Source organism: Antechinus flavipes, chromosome 1, assembly GCF_016432865.1.
Source record: "Antechinus flavipes isolate AdamAnt ecotype Samford, QLD, Australia chromosome 1, AdamAnt_v2, whole genome shotgun sequence".
Classification (NCBI taxonomy): domain Eukaryota; kingdom Metazoa; phylum Chordata; class Mammalia; order Dasyuromorphia; family Dasyuridae; genus Antechinus; species Antechinus flavipes.
In genome coordinates this window covers 523694269-523720899 of record NC_067398.1, presented here as the reverse complement: position 1 = coordinate 523720899, position 26631 = coordinate 523694269, and the positions used below count along the sequence as shown (strand labels likewise).

The 26631-nt window shown below is 32.1% G+C and overlaps 1 protein-coding gene across 2 annotated transcripts in view; it reads left to right on the top strand.

Moving 5' to 3' along the window:
- The window catches only part of CD226 (CD226 molecule), a 150913-nt gene that overhangs the window by 86044 nt on the left and 38238 nt on the right, over positions 1–26631 (top strand). The window contains exons 5-6 of one of the 2 annotated variants that reach the window (XM_051970534.1): positions 1111–1153; positions 5813–7287. In XM_051970534.1, coding sequence (XP_051826494.1) covers positions 1111–1153; positions 5813–5923 — 154 coding nt within the window. In that variant the 3' untranslated portion in view covers positions 5924–7287. Of the gene's footprint in view, positions 1–1110; positions 1154–5812; positions 7288–26631 lie in introns of those variants that run through there. The other variant, XM_051970533.1, reaches the window with a different exon arrangement.

Here is a 26631-nt window from a genome sequence, read left to right as displayed (position 1 = left end):
TTCTAAGAAAGGAAATGCTCTCTTTTGGCAATTTTGCCCCTTCTCACATCTAAAATAAATTCTGCATATGCATTTTCTGTTTTATTCTTCTCTGTTGGGATGAAAAATAAGTAGTCACTATTTTTCTATAATACAGATATAATAATTACATAATGAAAAGAACTCCCTGGTGAGCACATATTAATACAGGGCAGTATCTTTTTTTAGATTATATTCTTAGAGAACAGAGAGTAACTTACTTGCTTTGAGTCACACAACTAATATGTATTAAATATGGGACATGAATTCAATTCTTCATGACTTCAGTGCTGGTTTTCTACATGCTGCTCCTTCTTTCTATGTAATAAGCCAATATATACCCCAAATAGTTACTTATGCTGTTGAGGCCACTTGCTATTTTATTGTTTTCTCGTTTCTTTACTAATCCACTATTGTGTTTTTCTCTTTCAAGGTCAATAAATATTTGTTGAACATTTATTAATCAATTCTCCTTGTATGTATGTATCTCCTATAGCATGAGATACTTATAATATATGGGAATAACATGAACACCTTTTACAATAGTGTAGAGATTCTCATATGTTCATAGGAGAAGGACTTGTGACTAGCTATAGGAAGTTGGTAGATGCTATTAATGGCAGGTATGAGCTGCAGGAAGGTAGCAAGGCTAGGTTAATTAGTGATAGCAATTGAAAGTTCCTCATAAAGGCTTACTATAAATTAGTCACATAAATACTCCTGTATTCAGAAGGCAACTTGGATACTGGACATGGAATTGGCCTTAGAACCAAAAGATTTAGGTTTAAATCCAGATAGCAAGGGGCACGTCACTCAATTTCTCAATGTTCTAGGCAGCTGTCAATGACTACAAGTTTCAGAAATGTTGCTTACATTAGTAGATGTAGATTCTATTTCATTATTTTAGAGATTTCTATATCAGATCAGAGATACAGAATCTATCCCTATTTGTAATACAGTAAGATACACCAGAAGAATTATGAAATATCAAGACTGAATGATCAGGAGAACAAAAGAAGAGAGTAAGTAGTTTTAAGACTAGATCATATACTAGGACTTGTGCTAACAACTTTGTTGAATGTGGATTTCCAGGAGGAAGAGAGTTTCCAAGGCACTGTGGGATACTCAGATTCAGGTAAGATTTCTCAAGGATGCATTTATTTTGGACATCATTCTTATAGGAATTTTTTCTTGTGTCCATGTATTATTGAGTTCATATGAAAAACACTTTTTACAGTTACAAATGTTAATTTTATTCCTAAATGAATTGCTAATGACCCCAACTGACTTCAGCTAATCTTCATCTAGCTTCAAATACCCAAATACTTGATTTTTTGTTGATATTTTAAAATTGGTTTCCTAACTGATAATCTTTTATGACCTATTTTGTCACATTAATATTAACAAAGAAATAATTGCTGTTTGATATTAATAATACATTTTCACTAAAAATAAAAAATGTTCTGTAAGCATGCATAAGAAAAGTACAGAGACAGTGTGTCACACAGAAAGAACTCTAGATGTACAGTTAGAAAATTTGGTTTGCAAGTCTCTTCTCTGCTAGTTACCAGCTGTGTGCATGTATATAGTACTTGAATTCAGTTCTTCCTGATGTCAGTGCTGGATTTCTATAGGCTGCTCCCCTATATACCCCAAATAATTACTTATGCTGTTGAAGCACTTACTATTTTTTTCCTTTCCCCATTATTGTTTTCTCTTTTCTTTGCTAATCCATTATTGTGTTTTTTTTTACTTCAAGGTCAATAAATATTTATTGAATTGAAACATTTATTAAACAATTCTCCCAGCATTACTACCTGTAGCATGAGACAATAATATATGGGAATAACATGGATACCTTTTACAATAGTGTAGAGCTCATCCTCATATGTTCATAGGAGTGTGTGTGTGTGTATACAGGAGAATCACATATCCTTCATTTATAAATAAGGGTATTAATATTCTCATATCTTAAGTCACAAGTTTGTAGTGAAAGGCTTATATAAAAGTTATTTGATATATTATTGGACTACACCCTTTCAGAGTGATAAATTCTCCTGGGTGTAAATTATAACTTTAAGAAGTTAGGTTCTTTTCCAGTTTTCTCAGTATTTAAATAATTCCTTTCTATTATTCCTAATTGAATAGAATTTTACTGGAGACTAAGGGTAGAGACTAACCCCTAATTACATTAGATTTGCAGCACTTGAGAAAAATTTTTCTTTTTTAAAGATATGTATGTTGATTGATATCTGTAGTCTCTCTTCCTGGGAGGAGGAGAAGGATGGTGATTTATTTGAGGTAAGGAGTTCTGAGCTCCAGTAGGATTAAAAGCCAATCAACCAATTCATGTTAAGCTTGACATCAAAATCATTAGTTCCTAGGAACAATAGAGAGGCAAACTGGTCCAATTTGGAAAAATAATGCATGTTAAAGTGTTCCTGTGGGATAATATTAGTACTGGTCCATGAATGACATCTGACCTAGCATTCAAATTCATTCTTTGTCTCTCTCTATATCTTTATGTAATTATACCATCTCTATCTCTATCTTTATTATCTATCTATCTATTTGTCTGTCTGCCTTGTGTCTAAAAGCAATTTAAATAAGTGATAAACAGTCTGCAATAGGATAGGAGATGACAAGAAATTTCTCTTTTTAAAGATAGCAACAGCTCATTGCTCTCTGTTCCTTTAACATATATAAAGCTTTTGAAATACTTTTGCTATAGAGTGGAGGTTGGGTGGCACATCAGTTGGATTTATCTCTGGAAGACAGCGAAGTTTGATTATACATCTGCACAGTGATAATTTGTTTCAGGGACATTTCTTGACCTTTGAAAGCAGATCAGAGAGGTCATCAGAAAAAAATAGAACCAAAATGATTTAAAGATTTTCAGCAGGAATACAATTTGGCTTCTTTGAGACACTAGGGAAATGTTAAGTGTTATTCAAAATTAATGAGTTATTTAATGCTAGCTGCTATGTCTACCCCATCACCACCTACTCTCTGACTTGTGAATTCTCTTTCTTTGTCTTTGGCAGTGCCCAATCAGGTAACCTATAATGGAATTCTACAAAAAACACCCCAAACTAAAAACTGAAGAATGCAATAAAACTTGTTCATTTACTTGAACTCAAAAAATCCTTTCTAAACTGCTTTAGAAAGTAATTTTTTTCATTTACCTAAAAAAATAGGCCATAGTAACATATTTATGTATCATTTTCTCTTGCACACACATATACACATATAAACTTTCTTCATAGCCCTGTGTGCTATATTAAAATGCAAATAACTTAATCTTCATTTTATAAATGAGGAAAATGAGGCTCAACAGGTTAATGTGACTTGCTTAGAATTACATGGCTATAAAGTGACAGAGACAGGACTCAATTTAAGATGTCTCTAATCCAAGGCCAGTCCTCTTTCCACGTTTCCTCTTCTTGCTTTATATGCTATTTATAATAAATAGAAAGTGACATGAAGATTTGACTTAATTATTCTAATAAATCAGTCCACAAATGTTTCACAATTGAGAAAAAAAGTATTGTTATCACTTGAATTATTAGATTGACAACACGGATAACTTGAAACAATTTAAACTATCTTGTTAAATTTCTTTTTTTTAAATTTAATTTAATTTTATAACTTTATATTGACAGAATCCATGCCGGGGTAATTTTTTTACATTATCCCTTGCACTTGCTTCTGTTCCGATTTTTCCCCTCCCTCCCTCCACCCCCTCCCCTAGATGGCAAGCAGTCCTATATATGTTAGATATGTTGCAGTATATTCTAGATACAATATATGTTTGCAGAACCAAACAGTTCTCTTGTTGCACAGGGAAAATTGGATTCAGAAGGTAAAAATAACCCGGGAAGAAAAACAAAAATGCAGATAGTTCACATTCGTTTCCCAGTGTTCTTTCTTTGGGTGTAGCTGCTTCTGTCCATCATTTAGCCATTGAAACTCAGGTCTCTTTGTCAAAGAAATCCACTTCCATCAGAATACATCCTCATACAATATCGTTGTCAAAGTGTATAATGATTTCCTGGTTCTGCTTGTTTCACTTAGCATCAGTTCATGTAAGTCTCTCCAAGCCTCTCTGTATTCATCCTGCTGGTCATTTCTTACAGAGCAATAATATTCCATAACATTCATATACCACAATTTACCCAGCCATTCTCCAATTGATGGGCATCCATTCAATTTCCAGTTTCTAGCCACTACAAACAGGGCTGCCACAAACATTTTGGCACATACAGGTCCCTTTCCCTTCTTTAGTATCTCTTTGGGGTATAAGCCCAGTAGTTATCTTGTTAAATTTCAACCTAAATGAAAAATGACCTGAAACACCATCAGAAACTAAACTCATCACATATAACCCATCATTTTGCTTGCTTGGTAAATTAAAACAAAATTTAGTCGAAGTAATTTTGTCATTTGCTGTCCTGAGATGAGTATTAGAAGTGCTGATGTGTTTCTGGACTATATCTAACTTTCTTAACTTTCATATATTGTTTGTAAAACATCCAAAATGAAAGAAAACAGTTTTTTTTATTTAAATAATTTGAATAGAGAAAGTTAGAGCCACTATTTGAGTTTTTAAAGGAAGGGATGCAGAAAAAATTTAAATGCTACATGAACAATTAGACATGGGAAAAATATGACAAGAGCCATAGTAATATGTAGAGGATCACAGATAGTGGGGGAGCTCTGGATAAGGTATAAGACCCTTCAACCCAGAGGGAACCTGCTGACAATGTCTGGTTTGGCTCCCCATCCCCTTGGTGCCTCTCACCCTTCCTGAGAAGTCAGGGAGGATGTGACATCTGTGTTCTACTTAAAGCAAGGGATACTTACAGTAAGAGGCAGTAACATATCTATAGCAATGTGTTGTGGTGATGTAATGCTAATATAGTTAGCACTTGGACAGTGTGATGTGGTGATGTAATGGTTCGACAGTTGGCACATGCTCAATGTACTATAGTGATGTAATTCTACTAAGGAATTTAGGGATTGAGAGGACTTGAAATAAATGGACTCCATCTTTGACCATCCTTGTGGGTCTCCTGCCTCCTTCAGTCCTCCACTAAGACCAAGGACTCAAGGCTGGTCCCAAGATCCTCCAAAGAGATAGTCTTGAGGGTATATTTTGGTACCTCAGAGTTGGGGCTATAGAAAGCATAGTATATTTTGGTACCCCAATTTGGGGCTACAGAAAGCACATTATATTAATATCCAAACTAAAACTTAAATACTGAGGGGAAAGATTTCAATTCCTTGGTGCATAGAGAGGTTACCCAGGGTCACACAGTGCATATCACAGGTGAGATTTGAACTCCAGTCTTCTTGATCTACTCTAGCCACTATACCAAGCTACTATTTTAGTGTTTATACAAGAATTAAAGACCATTTTTCCATTTATGGGTCTTTCCTTTATTCTACTATGCTGAAAGACTTCTTTCTGTTTTCTAATTCACTCTATCCTTTCCAAGTAATGGGATCATAGATTTTAAAAGTGGAAGGGATGTTAGAGATCACCAACCCCTCAGACATCTTGCTGCATTTCACTTCATGCTTAAACTTTCATACGAGGAATGTATTTTCATATAAAATTTCATTGTGGGTATTCTTAATGAAAATGCCTCATAGAGTCAGTTGTTATGGAGTTTGGCACCTTATGCTGACAGTGGGTAAAGGCTGCCAGACTCATGTATCATCTGCATTTCTTGTAAATACCATTAATGGAAGCACTTACTTTTCTGAAATTCTTTCCCCCTTCTTTTTCTAGTCATCTAAAAACTACACCAGAAGTGAGGCTCCTGACCATTCTCAAGACAACCAAGAAGAGGATATTTATGTCAATTGTCCTGTCTTCTCTCAAAAACCAACTGCAAGATAGCAACTATTCAATTTGAGCCAAGCAAACATATGAACTCAAATGCAAATTGTCCTTAGAGTTTTCTTCCTTTGTATTTACAGATCTATACTGGATTGAATTTACTTTGTCTTATACAAAGAAGATTACATAAATATTATCATTTGATTGAGAATATTCAGAATTATCTGAGCGATTATAAAATAAGTGGGGGTAGAGAGTCAGAGTGACCTCCCATTGACTATCCCTCTCCTTTTCAAAAGCCATTGTAACTGTTTAGTTAGAGTCACTCCAAAGACTTGGAGCCTTGTATTGCTGAAAGTGGAATGAATCGATTATTGAAAAAAGTGGAGAGTATCTGAAGTAGTCTTTCCTTCCTTTCTCTTTCTGTAACTCCTGTTCTCCATCTCAAATATTAACTTTTTCTTTTCATTTCACCATTATAATTTCTTTTTGGGGGGATTTTCTTTGTTCCCATTTAATATCCAAATATCAATTATTATCTAATACATTAGTAAGACATTTACTATCAACTAAAATAAGAATAAGACATTATATTGGTGATTAGATATGTAGGTAAGGAAGTCACCAAATACAAACTTTTTTACTCTTTACCCAGAGCAAAATGACTGCCTCTTCTGGTTTCTAACCCTAAATCTATTCCAGATCTATTGGTTAGAATAAAATGAGAAGTATGTGGGAAAAAAAAAGAAAAACAACACAAATGTCATATTTGACTTGAGTATTGTACTTATGTCCAACTTTTTATGGCAACATTTGGGGTTTTCTTGGTAAAGATACTGAAGTAGTTTGCCTTTCTTCTCCAGCTCATTTTATATGGGAGGAACTAAGGCAAACAGGGATAAGTGACTTGCCCAGGGTCACATGACTGATAATTGTTTAAGGTCAGATTTGAACTCAGAAAAAGCTTTCTTGTTTCCAGGCCCAACACTCTATCTACTGTGCCATCTAGCTACTATACTTAGTTGTATAACACTTGTTGTAAACAAGTTGTAAAACACTTAACATATTTATTCTTAATTTCTGAAAGATACAATTCATTTCACTCAAAGATAGAGTTAAATTCTACAGGTATTTTAAGCTTAGGGCAGGCCATTTGGCAAAATAGAGAAAAATACAATCTCTCAGGTTGCTTATAGGACACAAGTATTGTAATTTCTTGCTATAAACATTTCAATTTAAAATATTTTTGGCTTTAAATTATTTTATAAGTAAAGCATAAAAATTGTTCTTTAGGCTAGGAAAATTATTGTTTACTTCTTACTCAGAAAGTGAAGTGGCATGTAATCAGTGTTCATTTTATACAAATTAAGGAAAACACTGTAGTACGATGGGAAAAACTATAGATTTGTGAATCAAAGTTTAATTTAATTGAAACCCAGAGACCTTGTCCAAAGTCATATATGAGGTGTGCAATATCTAATGTATGACTTTGGGCAAGGTCTCTGGGTTTCAATTTCCTCATTTCTAAAATAAGATTGTTAATGAATTCTATGATTTTTCTACCTTGAAATCTCTTATCATGTCTCTACATATGTCAAGGGATACATATATCCTCTGTTGAGTAGATCCCAAGATTATCATTATAGAATAGGCATGATCAACAGTCAATAAATATTTCTTAAGTGCTTATTATGTACACTGGAGATACAAATAAGAAGAAAGTCCTTGTCTTCAGCATGCTTACAATTTAATAAGAATTAAACAAGTCATTTCCACACGTAGAGGAATCTACTGGATGAAGAAATTAATGCAGATTCTATTAGTCCTGCAACTTATATTCTCAGGGAGTTGATTAGAGAGCACTGAAAAGTCAGGTCCAGTGGTGACATAGTAATTATTAAAATGAAACTTGAACTTATCTATACCTATTTCTGGAGCCAAATCTTTATTATGCCATGGCACTTGTAAATATTTTTAGATCATATTTTATTAGATTTGTAAAGTGGTTTCCATAAAAAGTTAATTAACAAAATTTACAAGACTGTAACCAGTATTTTTATGAATAAGAAACTGAGGCAGCACTCTAATCTTTTTCTGTGATATAGTTTTGATATCTAAATTAGGGCATCACAAAGGAAAAAAGAAAACTATCAACCAATAACCCTAATGAATCTTGATGTGACAATTTAAAATATAATAAAGTTGACTATAACAATTTATTAGAAAGATTATACAGTATGACCAAGATGGATTCATTCCAGGAATTAAGAATTGCTTCAACATAAGGTAGACAATAAATTTACTAAAGAATAAAAATATGATTATGTTGATACCAAAATCTAGCACTTATTACTATTAATTCTAATACAATAATAAATTAATTCTAATAACATTAATGAAAAAGTCATGGGTTTTTCATTTACACAATAAATAGTATTTATTTAATTTCAAGAACAAATGTTGTTAGGGAGAGAAGTTAGATGCCATTCCAACAAGATCAGAAGAAAAGAATGGATTACCATTATCACCATAACTATTTAACATAATGCTAAAATTCTATCTATAGCAAAAGGGAAATAATAACAATTGGAGAAATAAACATAGAACAAAAAAAAGAGATAAGACTTTTGCTGATGACAAGATGATGTAGTCAACTAAAATTAATTGAAATAATAAATAGAAAAATTTTAGAATATAAAATAAATTTACATAAATCATTACCATTCCAATATATAGCTAACATAAGATAGCAGAAGAGTTTGAAAGAGAAATTTTATTAAAATAACTATAGAAACTTGATAGACACTTAAATGTATATATAACAAGATTCCCCCAGGGACTATGTGAATTCATTATAAAACATTCCTTGCAGAAATAAAGACAGTCCCAAATAATTGGAGAAATAATCATTGTTCATGGGTGAGCATACCAATATAGTAGTGATTATGCTATATAAATTGATAATTTATTTATTTAGTACTGTACCAAACTCCCTAAAGACCAACATATCTGTATGTCTTTATCTGTATCTATACATGCATATGTATATGTATGTATGAGTGTGTATATGTATTTTTCTGTGTAAATTTATTTATCTGTGGAGAGAGAAAGAGGAATAGAGGGAAAAGTTTATCAAAGTACCATAGGAAGGAAGGGGAATCTCTCAATAGTAAATGTCAAAACGTATTATAAAGCAATAATTATTAAAATGATGTGGTATTATTTTTTTAAAAAAAGATCACTGTTATGAATTAGTTATATAACATAGAGGAGAAAACAAACAATAGCATAAGTTTTGATAACCCCTAAACCTTTGTTTCATTTTTTCACAAAATTCTTTATTTTGCAAAAACTGCGGGGAAATGAATAGTAGATTGAAAGGTATAAAATTTAGACCAGCAATTCACATTGTACAACAAGATAAACTTTACATGGAAACATGCCTTATATATAAAACATTACACAGTAAACAAATGAGAAGAGCAAGGACAAATTGCTATTCTTATCTATGTATATTAAAAGAGCTTATGACTAACCAAATGAGAGATATCACACAAGATAAAACAGACAATTTTGATTAAGTAAAATTAAAAAGTTTTTTTTTTACATAAGCAAATCTAATGTAGTGAAAACTAGAATAAAAAAATTAGCTTTAATAAGTTTCTCTAACAAAGGTCTTATTTCCAAATTATATAAGCATACGATTCAAATTAATAAGACTAAATATTATCCCCCAATAGATAAATGATCAAAAGATATGAACACACAATATTCCAAAGAAAAAACCCAAACTATTGATAATTACATAAAAGAGTGCTTAAATTGTTGATATTTAGAGAAATGTAAATTGAAGAAATTTTGAGGCTCCACATCATACTCATAATACTGGTGAAGATGATAAAGAGGAAAATGATAAAGGAATCAGTGCCAGTGTACTATTGGTGCAACTGTGAATTGGTCCAACCATTCTGAAGACAATTTAGAATTATATCTGGAAAGATGCCAAAATGTTAAAACAGTTTTATTCAGTCTTTCCATTGAAAAGTTTATACATTAACAAAAAAAAGTAAAAGGATCTATACACATTTATATTTATTTTCATTGTAACCAAAATTTAAAAACTAAGGTAATCTTTTCTTATTGGCAATTGTATCATATGTATATACCAGAATATTACTGTGCCATAAGAAATGATGAAATAAGTAAATCAGAGCAAACTAACACAACTATCAGTAACTGATATAGGAAGAAATGAGAATCAGAAGAGAAAATGCACACAATTAATTAATGTTCTCTATTAGGAATCCAAATTAAACATAAGTAAAAGTAAAAAAAAAATCCAGGATCTTATAAATATATGCGGATATGTGTACAGGTGTGCATGCATGGGAGGGAGAGGGAAATGACTGATAGAGGTATGGCATTAGAAGGTAGTGAATAATTCTTTTGAGTACATTAAAAGGTTAAATTTCTGGTTATTATGATTTATAATTTTATAAAATTTATAAATTTATAAATCTTTAAGCTCTGTACATATTATGGATTATAATATAATGACAAGTAATAAAAACATGAAATGAATAAAACATTTGCAGTCTAAAAATTTAATGATCTATAGCACATAACAGTATATCATAAAGATAATCCCTTAGAAATATATGGGTCTTCATGCTTTTCAAAATTTTCTTACATATATTATTTTATGTAATCTTCCCAATGACCTCAAGAGGTAGGTAAAGCAGGAATCATTATTTCCATTTTAAAGGGGAAGAAACAAGCTCAGGAGGGTTTTAATGACATGTAAAAGATCACAAAGCAAGTAAACTAATAAAATCAGAAATGACATTTATTTTGTAACTCTTTGTGTGGGTTCTTTTTCTACCACTTTTATTTTTTCATATTGGTACAATGTACCAATTTCATTGTACCTGTTTTATATTCTCAGAATCTTTCAAGTCTCTGTACATAATAAGTGCTTACTAAATTGAATTTGAGTAGTACAATATATAGGTACTCTCATTTTTATAGGATTTTATTCGGTAAATATCACATCTGAATTATAGTTTTCTGAATTTGTAGATTCCTGCATTTCAATGGATTTTATTGATTTTTTGTATTTATACATTCCCTAGATTTCTACCTGTATCTTTCCCCTTCCTTCACATTTAGATCTATCCCTTTTATTTTTTTTTAAAGAGAAGGAAGAGAAAGTAAAAATGAGCACAAATAATCAATAAATTGAAAAAAAAGTGGTGTTATATGCATTGTTCTGAGATCTGTCTATCACCCACTTCTTCATAGGACTAGAAGATGGAAAGGGTGTCTTTTCATACTTCTTCTTTGGCATCAAATTTATTTTTTCTAATTTCATAGCATTAAACTTCATCTGTGTTGTGGTTATTCTTTCCTTTTGCAATGATACACATATATATACAAATATGTGTGTATAGACACAGACACACACACACATATATATTTACATTTGTATGTAGAAGCACACACATAAATTCGGTTCTCATGGTTCTGTTTAAGTTATATTGTATGTTACTAAAAGAATTTCTACTCTTCTTTGTATTCATCATGTTCATTAAAATTGCACAGTAATATTCCATTACATTTGGAGATGTACTGGTAAGTATTTAATAACTAGTTCTCTTAAAAAATGTACACAAAACATTCCACACACCTTTAAATTTAATCTGCATTATTAACATTTTCTCTATCACTTTCTTAAGCTCAATCAACAAAACAATAAAACAATCCCTTATTTGTAGTATTTGCCAATTTCCTAAGTATAAATGCTTGGGCTGAAATTTTAATAATAGGCCCTCTGAGCTATATGAGTTGGCTCCAGCACACTTCTGAAGGTAATTTACATTTATGTAACACAATTTGTTTTCAAATTACCTAATCAATGAACATCTAGTTTGTTTCTAGTTCTTTGCTACCACAAAAATTGCTGTTATAAACATTTTGGTATATATGGAGCAGTAAGTTCCAAATTGATGAAATTTTAATCTTCCAAATGTCTGCTTTTGAGCTACATTTTATGCTTTTAATTTGCAAGTTCAGCAAGGTTTTTGTAATATGTAGATTCATACTAAGTACAGGTTGAGACATTATGCTTATGTGTTAAATAATTTTTCCATGACAGAAGGGTTAAGAAATGTAAGTCCGGTGATTATTAGACATAAATATTGTCTTGACTTTCATAACCAAGTTTCTGCATAAAATAAGAGAACCCTGATTTTTCCCCCCTCATGAAACCACAATTTCAGCTCAGTTGGAAATTACTTTTCCGGACTTTAGTATCCTTATCTGTAAAATACAATACCTGATTTTAATCTGTTCTAGAGATAGTGTACTTAAAAAACAAAAAAACAAAAACTTATAGATTAATGGATAGTATCCTAGAATTGGCTGCTAATTCTTTGCTTTCCTGTGCAGATTTCTAAATCTTCAAAACTAGTTAATATTATAACTACATTTTTTCTTAAACAATTTTATTTTAAGACATTAAGAAGAAAGACAAAATTGCTCCCATAACACTTTAGGGATATAGAAAGGTTTTTAAGTGAAGAATCTTATTTGTCTTTGAAAATGTTCTTATTTTATAGATTTAGAGACTAACTTCTGCAAACTTGGCATACCATAATCAGTTTTTTGGTCCATTTGATATTACTCTACTTTGACTTCTTATCCCAATGCAATAGTCTACAATGTATTACTCCATCATGAGTCAATTCCCATTGAATGAATTTGTCATCAAAATTCCTGTTAGAGGTAGAACTTGGATTCAGGTGATTAGCACTGAAGCCTACTCTCTATTGTGCTATGCTCCTTCTCAAAGAGAAGAAAAGTTGTGTAAAATGATTTTGTCAGGGAAAATGTTGATAGAAACAGAAGCACCCAAGCTCAAATGGAAAAACCATTAAGTCCTTATACTATGTCCATCTGAGTACAATGCACGATGTTCATTTTTAATAAAGGAATTTGACTTTTCACTAAATGCTCTGAGCCCTGACTACAGATTGAAAGCATGTTCAGCCCAGATAAGAAATGTTCTGTTTTAAAGGAAGTCTGCATAATTATTGGCTCTTTTTCATTAATCTTGAGATTGCAGATTCAAGTTTTTTCTATTCTGGTCATTATTTTTACCATGTGAGACATAATCCTCTCTGATAATCCTCATTTCTCTTTCAAACCACTCAGGAATAGTGGGTTGTGGTTCTGTTTTCCTCAAAATCCATAGGATCTTCTGTCTCATCAAGTAGTAAATCATTTCCCTTTATTTTGCAATATTTATTCCATATTTCCTTCTGTTGTTACTGTTTTTTTCTTGTTAATTTATCTGTTTATGTTCAATGTCTTAGAGATTTCTTTTTCCTGGAATCTTCAGTACTATAATGCTGGAGAAACTGAGGCAAGACAGAGATTAGATTTTTAATATTTTATTAGTGGAGAATTTGGGTTAGCAATCGAACAGGATTCATGTACAAAAGATGTTCCACCCCTAAAGGGCTGAATGGGACTCTTATCTCACAGAATCCAGCTATTAGCAATTAATTCCAGAGACTTTTTTATAGGGCTCTAGATCAGGAAACAAAGGCAAAGGGGAGCAGAACACTGGGTGAGTGGACGAACTATCATAATTTTAGTTCTGACAGGTTGGGGGTTGAGAAGGTAATTGAGAAAGAGATAGAGGCAAGAGATAGTGAGCAATACCCAGGAATTTAAGATAAGCAATTGGGTAGATTTATGACTTTTTGGAATGTGAGAGTAGCTAGAGATTCGAGCCCTAATTATCTCAGTCCCAATGGGGTAAAGAATGGGGGTGGCCACAACAATTCCACTCAGAGTATAATAATTCAAATGAACTGAGGTATTATAATTCAGGGAAACTGAGGCCTTATAGTATTCTTAAGGTTTTCTCCCTCTCTTATTTTCCTTATTAACCACTTTTGATTTTCTCTCTTCTGATTATGGTTTACTAGGAGGCTGAATCTCAAAGCCTCCTATACTGAGCAATTCATAGATTTCCAGCCTAAGTTTATGGCGTAAATAGCTTTGGAGTGGTCTGAACTATCCCCAGCTGGATACTCTGTTCTTTCCCTCAGGGTTAGCAGAGTGTTGCGTGGCTCCCTGATGACCCTTCTTTTTTTTAAATTTTTTTTATTTTTAAATAACTTTTTATTGACAGAACCCATGCCAGGGTAATTTTTTACAACATTATCCCTTGCACTCACTTCTGTTCCGATTTGTCCCCTTCCTCTCTCCATCCTCTCCCCCAGATGGCAAGCAGTCCTATATATGTTAAATAGGTTACAGTATATCCTAGATACAATATATGTGTGCAGAACTGAACAGTTCTCTTGTTGCACAGGAAGAGTTGGATTCAGAAAGTATAAATAACCCGGGAAGAAAAAAAAATGCAAGCAGTTTATATTCATTTCCCAGTGTTCTTTTTTTGGGTGAAGCTACTTCTATCCATCCTTGATCAATTGAAACTGAATTAGATCTCTTTATCGAAGAGACCCACTTCCATCAGAATACATCCTCATACAGTATCGTTGTTGAGGTATATAATGATCTCCTGGTTCTGCTCATTTCACTTAGCACCTGATGACCTTTCTCACTGCCTGTATTTCTTAGTTCTCTGATCAGAAAATAAAAGTCTACTCTGCCACCTTGTTGCTCACATGACCCAGAAGGATTCCATTAAAATTGAATATTACAAAACACCAAAAAAAAAAAAAATGATCACTATTGACACTGGAGAAAACACCTAAAAAAATTTCACATCTTAATTCAAAAGTTTATAGAACATTTTCAACTATGTATCTATGTTGTTGGGTCAGATTTATATTCAAATTTGTATTTCATGAGTTGATTTATTTTGCTTTACTGGAACTTTAAAGCTACATTCTTGCAGTGACAAATATCCCTCAGCCATCCCCTTTTAAAATGTTCTTGTTGAGAGGATTTTGGGAAGATTGAGGAGTAGTTTAGAAAATTTCAATCTCTCCAGATTTCTCCAAGGAACAAGAAAAAATAGTACCTAAGAGCAAAAGCAGAGTAGTCAAAAACAAATAAAAGTTGGGTTAGAACAGTGGTTTTTCTGGAACAACAGCAAACTATTAGTGAGCCCTGGAGCTACTTGGGTTGGGAGATAAACTCAGCCCCAGCCACAGGAATTTTCACCTACAGGACAGCATGGGGAATCCTGTGTCTGAGTGAAGAAGATTGAGGGAAAATCTGCTGATAAAGAATTCTAGGGCCACTATGCCTCAGATTGGTCCTGGACAAGAAGGATCAATGGGACAGGACATTGCTGAATAAGGACACTTACAGGAGGGTGGAGTTCTTGGTTTAGATTCCAGGCCAGATGGGAGAAATGAGGGAGGCTCTGAGATCATTGACATTAACCTCTATACCCCAGACCTAGAAGTGATTAAATTAACAATATGCTACCAAAAACGATCATGTAAAAGGAAAAAGAAACCAAACATAAAACATTACTATGGGAATAGAAAAGGCTGGGGTTCATCTTCAGAAGAGGATAGGGAAGCAACAAAACAAAATTAAACAAACAAAAAATAGTGCCCCTCCAAAGAACAACATTAAATGTTTACTTGCCTAACAAGAATTCATAGAAGAACTCAAAAAAAGATTTTAAAAATCAAATGAGAGAGATTAAGGAAAACTTAAAAAAATTAAATAATCTAAGAAAAACAAGATTATGTGTAAAAAAATCAACCAACTAGAAAAGAAGATCCAGAATTTTAAGGAAAAAAACTTACTCCTTGAAAAATTAGAACTGGGTAAAGGTTCTGATACAGGCCTCATTTCCAAAACATATAGAGAATTGACTCTAATTTATAAGAAATCAAGCCATCCTCAAATTGATAAATGGCCAAAGGATATGAACAGACAATTTTCAGATGAAGAAATTGAAACTATTTCTATTCATATTAAAATGTGTTCCAAATCATTATTGATCAGAGAAATGCAAATTAAGAAAACTCTGAGATACTACTACATACTTGTCAGATTGGCTAAGATGACAGGAAAAGATAATGATGAATGCTGAGGGGATGCGGGAAAACTGGGACACTGATGCATTGCTGGTCAAGTTGTGAATGGATCCAACCACTCTGGAGAGCAATTTGGAGCTATGCTCAAAAAGTTATGAAACTGTACATACTTTTTGATCCAGAGCAAGAGATATTAAAGAAGGAAAAGGGACCCACATATGCAAAAATGTTTGTGGTAGTCCTTTTTGTAGTGGCTAGAAACTGTAAATTGAGTGGATGCCCATCAGTTGGAAAATGGCTGAGTAAATTATGGTATACAAATGTTATGGAATATTATTGCTCTGTAAGAAATGACCAGTAAGATGATTTCATAAAGGCCTGGCGAGACTTACATGAACTGATGCTAAATGAAATGAGAGGGACCAGGAGATCATTATACACTTCAACAACAATATTATAGGAGGATCATTTCTGATGGAAGTGGCTCTCTTTAGCAATGAGAGGATCCAAATCAGTTCCAATTGATCAGTGATGAATAGAACCAGCTATACCCAATGAAAGAACACTGGGAAATGAGTATGGACTACTTGCATTTTTGTTTTTCTTCCCAGGTTATTTTTATCTTTCTAAATCCGATTTTTCTTGTGCAACAAGAGAACTGTATAAATATGTACACATATATTGTATTTAAGATATACTTTAACATGTTTAACATGTATAAGACTCTCTGCCATCTAGGGGAGGGGATGAAGGGAGGGAAGGAAAAAGTTGAAACAGAAGTGTTTGCAAGGGTCAATGTTGAAAAATTACCCATGCATGTGTTCTGTCAATAAAAAGCTATAATAAAACAAAATTAGAACTTGGCAAGGGGGAAGCCAGCAAAGTTGTAAGAGACCAAGAAATATTCAAATAAAATATAAAGAATGAAAAAAATAAGAGAATGTGAGGCATGTCGTAAGAAAAACAACTGATCAAAAAGAAAAAGAAAACATAAGAATCACTGGAGTACTGAAAGCTTTAATTATAAAAAGAATTCTGATACAAAAATAAAGGAAATGATTAAAGAAAATTGAACTAAAGTTTTAGAACAAGAGGGGAAAATAAAAATAGAAAAGGATCCACTGATCTTATTAGATCTTATGAGGAAATCCTACAGGAAGGCCATTGTCAAATTCCCCAATTCCTAGATCAAAGAGAAAATATGATGAGCAACAACAAAAACAAAAACAAGTCAAATATGGTGGAACCACAATTAGAACTACACAAGACTTAGCAGTGTCTACATTAAAAGACCACAGATCTTAGAATACTATATATCAAAGAGAAAAAGAAATAGGCATGTGCCTGAAAAAATCATACTTGGAAAATTAAACATAATCTCGAACAGAAAAGAAAACAGATAATCAAGGAATCAGGATTTTGTAGGATAAACTATTAATGTTTTATACATAGAAATGTGAAACATATGTCTGAGGTTGTCACTAGTAATTGGATAGTTTGAAAGAAAGATTGAGGTAAAGCTGAGTGTGACATGATTTTAGAAAGGAAAACTATGTAGGAAAAGATAAAAAGCGTATGTTATATAAATGAGATGCAAGAAGAAGAACTGGCACAGATAGATTAAATGAAGGAGAAGACCTGGTAGTTTTGGAATCCTCCTTTCAGCAGGAATGACTTTTTAAAGAGCTAAAATTATATATATATATATAATATATATTCATATATATATATTATATATATTATATATTACATATATATATAATATATATTCATATATATTATATATATATTCATATATATATATGAATATAAAAGTCCTCCAAATTTATAAAGAAATAAGGGGGGGAAGGGATACAATAATTGGGGGATAGAGAAGAAGGTGCAGATTAATGGGAATGGGAGAAAGGGAGAAGGAAAAAGTGGGTAGAGAGATTAAGAGAGAGATCCTTGGGAGGTAGAGTAGGTTAAGTAACAGCAGGGGAAGGAAGTCAGTAGAAGTAGAACAAATTATAATAATAATGATCAGGACTTGAATTTACTTATTTATTTTTTAAAAAGCAGGGCTAGTAATCAGTAATCTCAAAGTTAAAGCTAAAATAGATTTAATTAAAAGAGTAATAGGGAAACTGCATTATAGCTATTCTATTAATTTTGTTTTAGACTATTTGAATAACTAAATAGCATAAGGCTGAAATATTGCTGTGGTAGAGGAAATGATAAGTTGGTGGATTTAGAAAAATATGGAAATACTCAGATTTATGAAGGATGATTTTTTCAACCTTCGGAGAAACAGAAGACAGGTGTAGTACAAACTTACATAGAAGTATATGAATGTATATGTGTGTGTATATATATGTATATACACATATATGTATGTATGTGTGTATATGTACACACATACATACATATATAAATATATCTGACCTTAACTGTAGCCTTCTAGGGGAGGAGAGAAGGAGGAAAGGGGAAAAAAAGAATAAAATAAAATTGCATAGCAAAGAATAAAAGAAAATCTACAAGGAAAAAAAAAAAACAAAGATGGCTAACTGAACACAATGTATAGTATTTATTATATAGACTTTCTTGAAATTAAAATTTATTGTTTCACAGTTTGAATCCTCTATTATTTTCTGTGCACAAGGCAATGTTTTTTTTTTCTTCCTTTTCTATTTTCTCCTTAAATGTTAAATAAACACATTTAATTTAAAAATAATTTGGATGCTAAAAAAAAAAAAAACTTTCTTGTTTCAATCCTATTGCAAAACATTTAACCTTGTTAGGCATTCTTTTCATGGAGTAATTGTTCATAGTGCACAGATTTAGAACTGTGAGGAATATTTGAGGTCATTAAGGCTAACTCATTTTATATATGAGGAAACTGAGGCCCATAGGGAATTAGGGACCAGTCAAGAATTACATATCTCATAAGTATCTAAAGCAAGATTTCAATTCAGATCTTCTAATTCTAGATGCAGAAATCTGTCCATTCCAAATCACTTTGCTTTCTACATATCAAAGATTTTCCACACTGCTACCTTATTTTATTCTCACAATGATCTCATAAAGTAGCCTCAACAGTTGATACTATTCTGATCCAACAGATCATAAAATTCAGATTCAGAGAACTGACCAAATAGTGATTTGGCCATAGCTAACATGTAATCAACACAACTAAACTATTTTTTCTCTCCCATTAGTATCTTCACCTATCATAACCATTGCTTAGTAGGCTTGTAGTGTTCTGACATTTACTCTTTAAAATGAGCTGAATGAACCCCAGGCAACTCTTTAAAACTATAAATTGCAGAGCAGATGTTGATTTATGTTGAGAAGGATATCATGAAACAGGAGCCTTTGAAGCCTATGAAATCACGTTTGGACTAAAAAGATCAGAATATATGAATAATAGACTACTTTCATTGTCTGAGTTCTATCTAAAGCAGCATCCAAATGTCATTCTTTCAGACTGGAAGTTTACTAAATACCTGTTGAGGAGGTATATTTATGTAGTTTTAACCTTTATTTCCCATAGAGAATGGCTAAGAAAATATGACAACTGTGAATTGTATTTTAACATATGCTTTTAAATGGCAGCAATAATGAAGTAGATTGACTATCTCCTTTACAAACTCTTATGGGATCAAAGGAGAACATTGCATTATTAAATCATGTATTGAAAAAAAATACTGCTTAAAGAGAATGTTAAGACTCCTGAATTAGCATATTGCCTTCCTGAATATAGGCATTCTAACACATCCTGCTTCTACAAATCAGACTAAGTAAATTAGATTTAGGGATTAGTTCTTATCCCACCTAGATGAATCTAAAAGCTTCTTGGGTAAGACTGATAGTTATTTCATTTTTTCAAGATCTTGCCATATGCACCCTATTTCTTTCTTTGTCAGCTTTAACAACCATGGATCTTCTGTGTCCAGTATATTTACTTTCATTGACTTACCCTTAGGTGTATGTCCTCCTAGATTCTTCTGTATGCTGAGTTTGGGGCTTTCTGGTTTGCCTGCATAGTCACTTCCTGCATGCTTCTGCTCTGATTAAGTGTTCTGACTTCCTAACTTAGAACAATGTCAGAATTTAACAGAGACTGTCTCTGACTCTATGATCTGCAACTGTCCATAATCCTGACCCTCATGCAAAGTGTAAGTTTTCATTGACTTGTAGAAGAATTTTCTAAGATGTAAAAGAAGATCAATCTGTACAGGTAACTAGAAGTGAAATGCATCATTTCAGGTTTCACTATAGTTCAAGTGAAGACTCTCTTTTAAGCTTCCCAGAGCTTCTGAGAGAATTCACTGAGGGAAGAGAGTTTCACAGTAGAGATTCCATCATCTAAATACTTCATTAATTTCTGGAAACTTAAGGTAGGAGCCACAGCATGATTAAGCATAATAAAAGAAATATGAAATAAACATCAAGGTCTAGAAATGCAAAGCTTAAGGGCTTTCTCATATTCTTCTGTGTTTTTCAAAATTAATTTTTGTGGGTGTCTGATTTCCATTTGAAGTACCATATTTATTTAGTGCTTTGTTGTTGTTGTTGTTGTTGTTGTTGTTGAATTATCCTAAAAGAAAAAAACAAAACAATAAACACAGATGAGTGTCTTGTTGGTAGTGTATATTTAAATTTATTATAAGGTTAGTTGCACAAAAGGTAATTGGGAACAAGGTTACATGGGTAAGAGGAACCAAAGCAGAAACAGCAAGATTGAGTGTTTACAAAATATATATATATATATATTTTCTGAAGAATCCTATAGAACACACAAAAGAGGAAAAGGGAAGAAAAACAGAAGGCAGACCTGAGAAGGGGATGGAAATGTCTACACATTCTGTTGGCCCTTTGCACAAGTACTTATTTTGGAATATTTCTATGAGTGCATGAAGCCTTCACTTAATTTGTATGAAAGAACCAAGTGAATGGCTGGAGATGAATGATCACACATTTCTTTATATTATGATGCCTTAAAACCTGGATAATAAACCAAATAATTTTTGCTCCATCTGCATACTTTCGTTTTTCCATTTGAGGAAAAGCTGTAGCAATATTGAACATTCCTAAAGGAACAGGAAAACAATATCTGCCTAAAATATTTATTAGCTCCACCTAGTTTTTAAAAGATTTAACTATAAGCAGATAATTTAAAAAATCAACCAATAGCATGATTTCACTTAGTCTCAAGAAGATGTAAAATAACTGTCATCATCTTTTGTAAAATATATCAATATATTGGTGACCTGGGCTATTGGAGAAATCACTCACTGCAAAGAAATGCTATGCATTTCAGCTATATTAAAGAAATGTCAAAACAAAACCAACATTTCCTCTCACCTTTAAGTCCATCCCAAAGAGAAGTGTGAACATAGCATTAAAGAATCTTATTACTTACAATATCTAATATCATTAGAAAACATCTCTTTGGGGCCTGGATATTTCTCAATATCTATACATAGTCCAAGAGGTCTGCAATCTTACCCATTCCAATCTATGGAAGAATTAGTGAGTACCAACATTGTCATGTGAAGAAAGAAGATGCATTATATTCATGAAAAAGACATACAATGTACTGTTAGTAATACTGATTTTACCTGAGTTATTGGATGTCATACTATATCCATCAAAATTGTGCATATCACAAATTTTCTCTTTACCTTTTCTCTTACCAAAAACTTTGTGATTCAATTTTAAAATAATTCCTATATGATAATAAAAGCAATTCAATCTGATATTTCCTAATTGAAACTCCCAGTGGTCCTATGATCTATAGATCCCATGTAGTATTTTTTTTGTCTTCCCTCAATTTGGGGGCAGGGGAGGGAAAGGATGAAAAAGGGAAGGGATTTCACCCAAATATATTCCTTGAAAACTTTTAGATGTGTCTGCTGAGGGTGAGAAGACTGTGGCTGATTTGAGTAGATTAGGAAATCATTGGTTTATAATTTGTTTCTGGTTAGTGCCCTGGATATTTTATTGACATCATGATCATACTCTTACTTTATGTCCATCTAATATTTGAAATATGATTTCATATTTTCATGTGTTTTTAAAGCACCAAATTATGAGTATGCATTATGAGTTTGCCATATAGAATAAAAATGTAGGCTTTAAAATTCTATTGCATTATTAGAATAGGAAAGAAATTTATTCAGGAAACAAAATGTTCAAGGAACAGTAACCAAACAGTCATAGTATAATGAAAATCAGCCTTTTCTATGACTTAAAATGTGTGGAATTTCTTTTTCTTTTTATTTATTTTGAACAGTTATTACTATATAACACGCCACCTTTTTAAATCTTAGTTGTTTTGTTTTAGGTTTAGAAACTATTCAGAGAAAGGAGTGAGGAGAGGAGATTACTTAGAAAAGCCATCTAAATTTACCTTTTCATGGAAAGCTGAGATATAATTCTGTTTCATCTCCATTCAAGTGTCATTGAGACAATAGTGTACAGCAGATTTTTAAAAGCTGTTCTTCATGGGATCAGATTAGCTGAAACAAGTTTTTTGGTTGTATTATAGATTCCCATTATTTTTGCTCAACATTTTTAGTGATTAAAAAATTAGGACCAAACCATCATAAGTGCTCAAAAATCTATTTTATATTTTTATATTTTTAAACCCAAAGAGTTAAATAGCAATAGTTATTATCTCAATTGTCATTTTATAAATAATGGCAAAAATAACTTAAAACCTTTAAAAAGAGTAGTATAAAATGCTCATGAAACTCTATTAATCCAGCAAAACAATTCTTTTTATAGCCTTTAATTTCCACACTTCTTCTAGTGATGCTCATTTCCTTCTATTAAGAAAAATCCAATGTTTGTCAACAATGAGTAGACAAAGTTCTCACAAGCATAGACACCCACAAAAATGAAACAAAAAAAGAAAAAAAGAAAGATATGGTACAATAGAAGGCATGCATTCTAGGTCAGCAGTCCAGGCTGGTACCTCTCATATACCAGGTCAATATAGGAGCAATTGATATTGCTGAATGAAATATCTTTGATTAGATTTTATATCTATCGATCCATTTTCCTTAATTTGGTTGCCTGATTTCTTTAAGATTTAGCAATGAGTAGCTTTTATTTCTAAATGTTTAAAAAAATTTTTGCTTGCTCCTTGATCATTTTTATTGTTATATAACATAGATATCCCTGAAGTAATACTTTAATGAGTACATTTTTAGCGACTGCCCTATAATGTAACTCATTAGATGGATCAGAGGTTCTTTTAACCACTTCATAATTTTTATGCTATATTATACTACAAAAAGTATGATAATTATTCTTTGGGTGAGTCATGTGATTGTTATTTATTAAGCATCTAATATGTGCTCCACATTTTCATGAAGGTTAACATAGACTTTGCATGCAACAAAAAGACAGTGTCTTCAGTATATCACATATTAATATTAATAATAATTAGTGTATAGCTATCTATCATAAGTAGATAGAAAGAAAATTAATCCCTTAAAGTCTTTTCTACCAAATATTTATGGAAGCAGAAAACTAAATCCTCAGCTTGATCTTTGGTGGATACTTTTTGATTAGCATTGGGAAAGAATAGGAATATTCAACAGAACCAAATTCATTCAATATACTACTATGTAGTTGTATAAAATGACATTTTAACCTTTTTTTCCCCATTGTCTACACATAAATTTATATCTTTGGATTTCTCTATCTATGGCACTATGGTTCTTTACTGTTGCCCTATATTTCTTTATTAATAGCTCTTTTCCAAGTTTAAAATTCAGTACCAAATCCTTTGATTTCTCATTTGTCATCAATAGATGCTTGATCTTTTAAAGGTCCATGACAAAGACATTCTCAAAGGAGGAGAAAAAAAAAACAACAAAATTTTCAAACTATCAACCTATTAACAAAACTAAAAATTAACCACTTAATTCCGAAGAATTGATATATGGGTGGAATGTACATATATGTTGAAGGCTGGATAGGGTCACTATTAAGTTGGGTCTCTCTGCAGCTGGTCTTGATGCTAAGTTTTAACTGTCTTAGAATTACATTTTGGAAATATTCTTTGGTTATCAGAAGGATAGACATCATAATACTTGCAGTATAATTCTGGCTTTGCCATTTACTACCATCTATATGATTCCAATTGAGCAAGTCACCTACTCTGTCTAGGTCTTGACTTCTTCACCTATAAGAATGAGGACAGTTCAACGAAGTCAACAATCCAAAATTTCAAAACAAGGAGAGGAATGAAATTCTTCACTTTGGATTTCTTTGCTCTTCATAGCCTTCACTTAGTAGTTCCTGAGTTTTGTTCATGAGTTTGGTATCACAAGCTCGGGATAAAGAGGGAGCAAGGGATAGAAAAATTGGGATTAAGGAAATGGGGGAAAAAGTCAGTTTTAATATTAATTTTTTAATAAAATAAAGACTTTAAAGCTTTGCATAATGGTAATAATTTGTTGGCATCAGTCTGTGAAGTGGTATTGAGAATTATTAAATTAAATGAATTCTCCAATTCTTTCTTGCTCTAAAATTATAAAATGCCACTAGATGTTTCTAGTGCTTTGTTTCAATGCTCTGTTCTTAGCCACTTTCTATGGGGCAGGTTTTTCAGTCACTTTAGTGAAGGCAGTGATAGAATACTTATAAAATTTGTAGGTGTTAGGAAATGAGGATGGACAACTATTTTCTTGAAACAGAATTCAGGATTTTCTTTAAACCACCTTGAAGTTTAGAATTATGGGCTAAATGCAGCAGGAAGAAAAGTAACAGGGACAAATGCAAAATCCTGCATCCAGTCCCTGCTTCTGCTCTATCCCAATCAATTGCATAAGCATTTGATGTCAAGATGGCAGTTGATATGATATATAACTAGGATTTTTTTTTTTGGCAAGATGTAAGTTCAAAATTTATTTTCAGTGTAACATGAGAGTAATACAGCTTAATGCAATCTCAGGGATTGGTAACAGAGCTATTATTTTCTGAATAAAAGAAGTAATGTTTCCATTGCACACTGCTCTGTGCTCACCATATCTGAGTGCTTTTTAATTTATAAGTGCAAAAATCACAAGCTAGAAAGGGTGCAGAGGAAGGAACCTGAAAATGAAGGCTCCATTTCATATATGTATTGGTTAATAGAATTGGAGATGTTTTCCTGAAGAAAAGATAGTGATGACCATCTTCAAATGTTCAAAACATTATTATATGAAATACAGATCAGACTTATTACTCTTGATCTTAGAGTGTGGAATTTTCAAGGTAACAGATTTCAGCTGATTTATAATAGTCATAATAAAATAAGAAACAACTTATTAACAATTAGGATCATTCAAAGAGGCAATAAAGTACTTTCAAAATTAGGAATTTCTTTTCACAAGAGGTCTTCAAACAAATTCTGGGTGACTTTGTCAGGGATGCTGGTTCATGTTTCTGGAAGGCATTAGAGTATATGATCTGTATGGTCTTTTTAAAATATAAGGCTCTATAATTCATATGCTTCATTCTAATAATAAGGATCCAAGATAAAATGGGGCTACAGAAAATACTGGAAATACATAATAGATTCATTGTAACCTTATCTTTAATAAAGGGCAAATTTTCACCTTTATTTGAAAATAGCAAGCTAGCAAGTGAGGTAATGGGTGACATTTTAAAGGTTATCAGTTATGATTGTCAGAATTCTATTTAATTATGTAGTTACAGAAACTTCCTCACATAATAACATAAAGTAAAGCAAACCAAAGTCGCATTACTATACATTGGTAATTGCATTAAGTAATTATACATTAAAGAACATTAATTCCATTATCCAAAGTATTAATCATGCAAAGTCATGAATAAATAGATTCTTCTGTCCATCTTCCCCATGCTTGTATTTTTAAAAGCATAAAATCATCATTCAAATTTTACATTTATGTATTTTTTCTTTTTGTGTTTTTCAAACTTTTGAAATGTTCCTAGAACAACAGATAACAAACATTGGACCTATGCTATTAGATTTGTTTAGAATAGAGCTAGATGTGGAAACTGCAAATTCAAGAGAAACTAGTTTATTTCAACTAAACATGCCATCTTTTTTATGGCTAGGAGAAAAATTCACAACCAAAACAAAATAAAAAAAAATTAATGTGCTAATTTTATTTCCATCTCCCCACTGTGACTTTTTTCCTTGCCAGATATATTCATTTTTTGTTTTGGGGATTATGAATCTTTTCTATTCTATTTCAAATATTTCAATTAAAGAAATGAGCTCGAATAACATATCGAATCAATTGTCTAATTAATTATAAAAGGCATACCTATGTACTACTCAATACAGGATTTTCTAAAACATTTATGAAACAATTAAATAAGTAAACATGGCAACCAAGTACATAACTTCTAATTTAATTTGTATTTAAAATTCCCTGGAGAGTTGAATGAGGTGAAGGGCTAAAGAGTTACAAAGAAATAATTCAAGAGTGGGACGGATCTGGAGTCAAAATCAAGTGATACCCTAGGAAAAGCTGTGTATGGTAAACAGGGAGACCCTCTAGGAGAGAGTTATAGAGTGATAAAACTTGAATAAATTGATCAGGTCAATAAGTTTGTGCAGTTTACTGTAAGAGAACAATAGCTAAAGGTCCAGGTATTACTGGCAAAGTGATATATGTTAAATACTTTAAGTTGAGAACTGCTATAACCAGAAGATTATGTAATTCCCTTTATTGAGTTTTGAAACTTCTTGTTGAACCATATGGC